The sequence below is a fragment of the Trichechus manatus genome, unplaced genomic scaffold, assembly GCF_000243295.1.
Source record: "Trichechus manatus latirostris isolate Lorelei unplaced genomic scaffold, TriManLat1.0 scaffold00075, whole genome shotgun sequence".
Classification (NCBI taxonomy): domain Eukaryota; kingdom Metazoa; phylum Chordata; class Mammalia; order Sirenia; family Trichechidae; genus Trichechus; species Trichechus manatus.
Window position 1 is genome coordinate 8,753,140 of NW_004444011.1, and position 9,052 is coordinate 8,762,191.

Sequence of the window (9,052 nt, forward strand, 5' to 3'; positions counted from 1 at the left end):
CTGTTAATGTCCCTTGTCTTTAAGTCTACTTAGTCTGATATTTATATAGCCACTCTAGCTTTCTTATGGCTATGATTCCATGGTATATATTTTTCTACTTTTACTTTGAAATATTTTATTTCTCTATGTGTTTACTTTTCTTGTTCATTTCTTATACACAGCATATAGTTGGATCTTGCTTTTTTAAGTCTGATAATCTCTTCTTTAAATTATAGTATTTATTCTATTTATATTTAGTATAATTATTGTTATGGTTGGATTTGGTCAGCCATTTTGCTATTTGCTTGCTCTGTGTAAATCTGTTATTTGATCCTTTGTTCCTCCTCTCCTGCCTTCTTGTAGAGTTAATTGAATACTTCTTGGGATTCTAATTAAATTTCTCCAGTGGATTTTTAGCTCTATTTTTAAATTTTTTTCTTTAGTAGTTGCTGAACATAATGTTAACATGTGTTAAAATAACTTATGGTAGAAATTATATACAACAAGTTGTTAATTCATTACCATAAATGAAATAACATTTAGTCACAGTAGCTTACAGCACTGTTATGAATTAGTGTTAAATAATTAACCCCTGTCTTTACCACCCAAGATACTTAAAAATCTTGCATAGTATTATTTGAGCACTACTGAATGAAAATAGAGCAAAAATTAGTCTTAATGGAACAGCAAGCCACCGAAAACCTAGCTGTTGAAAAGATTAAACTAAATTTACCACCAATTAGGTTAAACCATCCTCTTTAAAGCATTATGCCTTTTTAAAAATAGCATATCTTTTCTATCCATCAACATTTCCTCTAATTTTCTAAAAGTGGATTAGCATATTACATGAGCAATAAGCATTGGTGATTCAAGTATATATGAACAAAATTTAGTGTTGACGTCATACAACCTGGGGGATGGCCGCCAACTTGAGATTCTGAACATAACCGCTAGTCCTTTACACATCAGTAGGAGGCTCCCTTTCTCATTCCTTTCAGAAATGTTTTATGGTTTATCTCCACTCCTAGCCAGGATACTTTGACCTCTCCATACTCACTGTGACAATACTACTTTGCTTCCTGTTTTACTGAGAAAATGGTAGGCTCAGATGAAACTTCCTCAACTTCTCCCTATCACTTACTTCCCTTCATCCATGCTGAGTGACCCCACCCACTCCCAGATACCTCACTTCACTCTTGGCCATCTTTTAACTCTGTTTCTTCTTTATGGGTTCTTTCTTCTAACACCTATAACATGTAACTGTTCCTGAAAGAAAACAACATCATCATCAACAACAAAAAAGGTCTAGTTCCCTTTTCACCGAGCTTCTAGAAAAAGCAGTCTATCCTTATTGACTTTGATTTCCTTGTGGCCCACAGACTTCTCAAATTCTGTCTGGGATCGTGCAACTGAAACTGTCTTGTTGAGGTCATCAATTGTCTATTGACTAATCTAATGGTCACTTTTCTGTTCTTATTTTACTTGACCTCTCTGCAGCATTGACATTGTTTACTACTTCCTTCCAGAAATTTTTCTTCTCTTTGGCTTTTCTGATATCAAATTCTTCTGGTTTTCTTGCTGGTTTTTGACTCTCTTTTTAGTTTTCTTTACAAAACCTCAAATGTTGTGTTACTCCTTTAGTCCTCTGCTCTTCTCATTTTTATACTATCCCTTCATGATCTCATTTACCCCCATAACTACGAACCCAAACCAAACCTATTGTCGTTGAGTTGATTCCAACTCATTGTGAGCCCATAGGACAGAGCATAACTGCCCCATAGGGTTTCCAAGGAGTGGCTGGTGGATTCGAACTGCTGACCTTTTGGTTAGCAGCTAAACACTTAATCACTGCGCTACTACTATCATTTATATGCTGATGATGTCTAAAATTAATTTAGACTCATATCTCTCAGATGAATTTCAGACAGAAAACTGCCTATTGGACATTTTCATTTGGAAATCTCACATGTACTTCAAAGCCAAAAGGCTCAAATTAAATTCATTGCCTTCCCTACTAACCTGTTCCTCTTCCTTTAATCCCTATTAAATGGCATCTTCAGATACTCATATCTTGGAAGTCACTTTACACACCTTTTTTTTTTTAATCATATAACTCACATATACAATCAGATAACAGCTAGGTAGCTTCTACCTCATTAAAAAATAAATTTTCCTTATTCCCATTGCCAGGTACTTTATTTCAGCCCCTCACAATTTTTCTGTGGATTATTAGTATCATCTCCGAACTAGTTTTCCTGGCCTCAGTCTTACTTCCCTAATATCCATTAACTGTAGTGCTACAAGAATCACCTATTAAACATGTAAAACTTTTCGTGATACTCCCCTGCCTAAATGCAATCAATGGCTCCCCATGTGTCTTGGTCATCTAGCCCTGCTATAACAGAAATACCATAAGTGGATGGCTTTTAACAAAGAGAATTTTATTCTCTCACAGTCTAGTAGGCTACAAGTCCAAATTTAAGGCATCAACTCCAGGGGAAGGCTTTCTCTTCTCTGTCGGCTCTGGAGAAAGGTGCTTGTGATGCATCAGTCTTCCCTTGGTCTGGCAGCATCTCAGCACAGGAACCTCAGGTCCAGAGGACGCACTCTGCTCCCGCACTGCTTTCTTGGTGGTATTAGGTCCCCATGTCTCTCTGCTTGCTTCTCTCTTTTATATCTCAAAAGAGATTGGCTTAAGACACTACCTAATCTTGTAGACCTCATTAACATAACTTCCACTAATCCATTTTACTACATGATAGTGATAGCATTTACAACACATAAGGAAATCACATCAGATAATAAAATGGCAGAAATCATACAATACTGGGAATCATGATCTAGCCAAGCTGACAGATATTTTGGGGGGACACAATTCAATCCATGACACCATGTCTTTAGGATAAAGTTCAAGCTCCCTTGTATGGCATAGAAGGCCTTTAATGCCAAAGCCCCTACTTACCTCTCAGCCTCACTGCCTATATGTATAGCTTCATCCCAGCTAAATAAAATGTGGCAAGACTTTAGAGTTACCCAGATCTATATTACTGTTTTATGCTTCTGAACCTCTGCCTTCCTTCTATCTATTCTTCCTTTTATCACTTTTCCACACAAATCCTACCCATACTTCAAAACTCAGATCAAGCATCACCTCTTCTAGGCATTGGAATTCTTACAGGCTGGAATAATCAAACTAGGATGGAATGACCAGGTTATTCCAATGTACTAAGAAAGCTGAGAACCACTACTGAGGACAAAATTAAAAGAGGAAAGTCCTTAATTTAAGAGAAAATATTTTTAAAAATTCTAAAGCATAAGAAATTTTCACTGAAATCTCATCAGCCAGTTATCAAAGTTCATCACTTACAAGTTCTATTTCCACTAAACAACTGAACACAACTGAGTCAGGTTCTTTGCTGCTGCATGAAAAGTATCACCCTTCCTCCACTGTCCAATCACATGTTCATCACTTTCTTTTAAAGCCTCAACATAAGCACTTTTAACGTCCACATTTCTAGGAACATTCTGTTGCTGGCGCCATATGTATTCTCTAAGACAATACTTTCTCTATAGTTCTCCTCATTTCCTTCTGAGCCCTCACCAAAATTGCATTTGATGTCCATAATTCTACCAACAGTCTCTTCAAGGCAAGCTAGGCTTTTACTATTAGGCACCTTAAAACTCTTCCAGCCTCTACCTATTACCCAATTCCAAAACTGCTTCCACATTTTAGGTATCTGTTAGAGTAGCACCTCACTCTTCTGGTACTAAATTCTGTATTAGTTTTCTAGTGCTGCTAAAACAGAAATACCACTAGTGGGTGGCTTTAACAAACAGAAATTTATTTTCTTACAGTTTATGAGGCTAGAAATCTGAATTCAAGGTGCCGGCTCTAGGGGAAGGCTTTCTCTCTCTGTAGGCTCTGGAGGAATGTCCTTGTTTCTTCTTAGCTTCTGCTCCTGGGTGTTCTTCATGTTCTTCATGTGGCTTGGCATCCCTCTTCGCCCGTCTCTGCTTCTTTCACTTGCTTGTCTAATTTCTTTTGTATCTCAACAGAGATTGACTCAAGATGGGCCCTATACTAATCCTGTCTCATTAACATAACAAAGACAACCCATTCCTTAAGGGGATTATAACCACAGGCATAGAAGTTAGGATTTACAACACACATTTTTTGGGGACACAATTAAATTCATAACATTATTATAGTACCTAGATACGTAGAATAGAGTTAATGCTACCATGAAAAGTAGCCAAACAAAGCAAAAGATAAAACTAAATGTTAAGATATTTTACAGTTTTAGAAATAGAAAGTGATAAGATATTCAATAGCCTGTCAAAAGGAAATAATAGTTTCCCTTTGCTTACAAGACTATGAGCTACATGAAAGAAGAGATGGGAAAAAAAAACAAAAAACTAGCAAGGGAAGGTAGAAAAAAAAACTAAAAGATGTGTTACTTTAATGATTTATATATGAAAGGTAAAAATAATTTGACAGAATGATAAATGAAACACTAGACACTTGATCTGTCACTTTAGACTAGGTAATAAAATCACAACCTTAGAAGGATCCCACTAAAAAAGTCAGACTAATATTCTAACATTTTATCTTTGGATGAAAAGTCTTGTGATATGTACAGAAATAGGAAACTCTGAACAAAACAGAATTAGAATTTAGATCATCATTCCATCATAGTTTATTCAAAGTATATATGTATTAGTTCTTGGAAATCAATCACTTTGCAAATATGTGCCTCTGAATTAACTTAGCCATGTTTGGCAAACTGCTTAATGTCTTTATTAGCAATTTCAGTGCCTCTATTATGGAGACTGCACCTTGAGACTTGAGAATGCTGCCTTTCAGAGTCTAGGTTTAGTAAAAATGTCTATCAATAAAAAGAAATGACAAACACAGTACCAGCCGCATAATACATAATGCTTGTCTTAGAGTGGTGATAATTTTAAATATTATTAGCAATTAAGAACTTATATTCAAATATTTTTTAGAAGGAACTTGACTATCAAAAGAAAGAACCTTTTAAAGAACTAAGAGGGAAAGCAATTTGGGCACTTTGATAAATCTCAAACAACAACTTTTAGAATAATGAAATCAAATCACAGAATTTTAGATCCCAAAATAATTTTAACACCTGCAGCGCAGCAGAGTGACACAATTCAATTTGCTAAATTGAGTTAAAAATAGTTGAAGACTTTTCTTCTCAATTAAAAGACCTTGTCATTGATTCAACTTAAAAACCTCTTCTCAGCCCTGGATATAATTTCATCCAGTTTGCATCTTGAAGACATTTACATTCCTGTTTAGGTGGTAAATGACATTTAGCAGCAACCTAATCAAATGCCAAAGAAAGCATTTAATAGTTGTACCTGTTAAAATATATAGCTAAGTTATTACTTAAAAATGTAACTCTTCTAATCAGCTTTTGCTGGAATTTGAAAAGCTAAAAGAAGATGTAGCCTTAAATGGATATAACCATTATGCACAGAAATGTATAATCAAAGAATACATTCTTTGTACCCCTTACTGGTGAATTACATGTGAATTTCTAGAGAAACCAAAAGGACTGAAAGAAGTTTAAATTAGATTTTGAACATAAACTTCAGAGTAGGCCTGTCGTTAGGTCATATGCCAGTGATTCTGACACCACTCAATTATTCAGGGGAACTAAGCACTGGAATTTTTCATAGAAAGGCTAAAATGCAAACTAAAGCATAACTACATGGAAATAGGAAATTTCATTTTCAAACATATAAGTGTAGTCAGTGGTTACAGAAAAAGAAAATAGTGGCTGTTACAGATTGAACAGTGCTCTCCCAAAATATGTGTCAGCTTGGCTAGGCCATGATTCCTAGTATTATGTGGTTGTCCTCCATTTTGGGATCTGAGGTAATTTTCCTGTGTGTTGCAAATCCTAATCTCTGCCTATAGTCAATGAGGCAAGATTAGGTTATGTTAAAGAGGATTAGGGTGGGATGCAACATCCTTACTCAGGTCACAGCTCTCATTCCATGTAAGGGGAGTTTCCCTGGGGCATGGTCTGCATCAGTTTTTATCTTCCCAGAGATTAAAGGAGAAAGAAGCAAACGAGAGATAGGGACCTCATTACCACCAAGCAAGGGCCAGGAATGGAGTGTGTCTTTTGGACACAGAGTCCCTGTGCTGAGAAGCCCCTAGACCAGAAGATTGATGACAAAGACTTTCCTCCAGAGCTGACAGAGACAGAAAGCCTTTCTCTGGAGCTGGCACCCTGAATTTGGACTTCTAGCCTCTTAAACTGTGAGAGAATAAACTTCTGTTTGTTAAAGCCATCCACCTGTGGTATTTCTGTTATAGCAGCACGAGATACCTAAGACAGTAGCTGTATGTAAACAGCTTATAGGGGCATTTACCAAGTAAATTTTGATTGTAAAAGGCCTGTACTATAGAGCTGTAATACTGTGAAGTTGTGAAGGGCTTGGAATCTGCATCAAGGGTAATAGATTCACTTCCCAGCTCTGCCACATACTAACAGTTAACCTAAACTTTCTATGCCTCAGTTTCCTCATCTATACAATAGACCAACTCACAGGGGTGTTGTATGAATGAAATGAGTTAATATATGTACCTTATTTAGAATAGTACTTGGCACACAGTAAGCGCTTAGTAATTCTTCTTCTTCTTCTTATCTTGTCCATACAAATAAGGGATAGGTATTCTATTTGATTACAATTATACATTACTTTTAACTTACTATTACGAATATGCAACCAGCATATTTCAGTTAGAGATAAAATGTGGTCTTTATATTGGAACTTCTGAGTTTTTGTGTTCAGTCATTTACAATGGCCAATTAATGCTATATTTTGTTAAGGGAGGCTGCATGGGTTAGATATCATCCCTTTTGGTTATATTTTTCAGGTTCTTTTCTCCAAATTATTTCGATAGCTTAGAATTTTCACTCAAACTTAATGGCTAATAAAGCTTCCTCAATCACAAAAATATTCTGAAACTTCAGGAGGCCTTACCTAGATCTAATCTAAACGTATCAGGAAACTCATTGCACAGTGGAAGATTCATCAAGAGTGACTTAGCAGACTGTGGCTCAGTTTGGGTCCTGTGAACGAGAAACCCTGTTGTGTGGCTTTGGTGCCCAGCTGCTCAGAAATATTTTATGCTTTCATATCAAAGATGAAGAAAAATCTGGAAAGTGAATGCATAATCATGTTGGCTGTGGATTCCACTAAGAAAATCAACTACTTTAATTCATAGGAATTTTACAGAAAAACTCAGGGCTGAGGTAATCCAATACCTAAAAGAGATTATATATGTAAAGGCAGGATTGTTGGTTTCCAGTTCCATGTTGATTATTTTGAAAATGTTCCCCTTATGACTAGAATAGTATAGCCCTCTAAATTCGATGTTTTTAAGAACATCCAATTACATTAAGAAATTAAATCGAAATAAACATGCTAAAGTCTTGTGACAATATATAACAATTTACAAAAATTAAATAGCTTGTATCTTTTTAAAAAGCCATTCTCAATAAATATTAGAAAACAATTAAATTAGTTATACTTTTTGATTATTACTTCAATCTTGCAAAAATGCTAAGCTGGAGGAGGAGCACAATTCTGAACTTCATTCTCAGCATGCTTAATTAACTGATGAAGTTAGATTTAAATTCACTATTTTTCCTGCATCCTGATAAAATAAAAAGCACTGATAACATACTATCTTTATGAAGATACGGTAAAAAAACAATACATGATTTCCCTTAAGTACCCTTTTCAAAAAACATTTATCCTAACACTGTCTGTTCTAAATGCATTTTGAATGTTTTTAGGAAAAGTGCTTTATAAAATACCTTATACATGAAAAGAGCTCACGGTTGAAATCTTATTGATGTATTTGAAGTCTTACTGTGCTATTTTGGAATTCTGATGACTACCTGCTGCCTGTCAATTATAGAAATATTATCTGAAAATCCAGCTGTAGATTTTTTTTCAGCATGCAAAACCAAAAAAAAAAAAATTCCTAAATTTAAATCTTGAAATTTATTTAAGTTGATTTTACAGCATCATAAGGTGGTTCTAAAACACTGTTTTGACAAAATCTTCAAGTTTCATGAGTCCTTACTGTATTAAACAAAACTTAGGATTTTCCCAAAGTGCATTCCATAGAACATTCGGCTCAAAAGATGCTACTGATAAAAATGTTTTATGACTAAATAATGGAGAAATACCAGACACTAAATCCTTATCACCATCTAGAAGAGTCTTTAGAATGCATGTTCCCTGAAAGCAGGGAATCTGTCTAAGCCTGGTGCACTACTATAGCTATGAGCCTGCAGCAATGTCTTGCAGTTAGTTGGCATTCAACGGGAATAAATGAATAAATGAACAATAAAGGCTTTGAATACTTCTTCAGCCATGAAACTTCTTTGATTTTCTTTTATCCAGAGTATCTCACATTGATTTGATCACAGTGATCTTTTTTTTTTTCTGTAGCACTATACAATATTTTAGGCATAAAGAAAAAATAGAGAATAATACAGCAAATACACATGTAACCACCAACAGACTAAGAATTTAATGTAACAAATACAGTAGAAATCTCTAGGGGAACCCTCCCCCACTTCACTCACCTCATACCCCACCCCTCCCTTGAAATGAGGTAATGGCAACATTAGGACTTCCGTTCACATAACATTAATTAAAATTCTGCTCTTGGCAATCCAAGACTAGGGGATCGGGAAGGTCCCTTCAAACTCTAAGATTTTTAATTTATTGCTTACTAATATGTTTTGCAAATGATCATCTGTAAAGCAATCCACTTACTACATCAATACAATAATGAGTAAGAAATGGAAAAAAAAAAAAAAAACCAAAAAACACTAGAATTACAGATGCAAGACAAAGGGCAAATGATATTTATGAAGAGGCTAAGCAGCTTCTCTTTCAGATGGACTGATATGAAATCTAAAGCTATAGATATAGTTTTATATATATAAATTTTACCTATGTAAGTTTTATATATAAATTTTACTTATGTAAATTATATATATAAATTATATAT

At 35.0% G+C, this 9,052-nt stretch overlaps 1 protein-coding gene across 1 annotated transcript in view; it reads right to left on the reverse strand.

Moving 5' to 3' along the window:
• Positions 1 to 1,113: 1,113 nt before the first annotated feature.
• Positions 1,114 to 9,052, reverse strand: part of PLXDC2 (plexin domain containing 2) — a 106,367-nt gene continuing 98,428 nt past the window's right edge. The window contains exon 9 of the mRNA XM_023735059.1: positions 1,114 to 1,245. Coding sequence (XP_023590827.1) covers positions 1,220 to 1,245 — 26 coding nt within the window. The 3' untranslated portion in view covers positions 1,114 to 1,219. The remainder of the gene's footprint in view (positions 1,246 to 9,052) is intronic.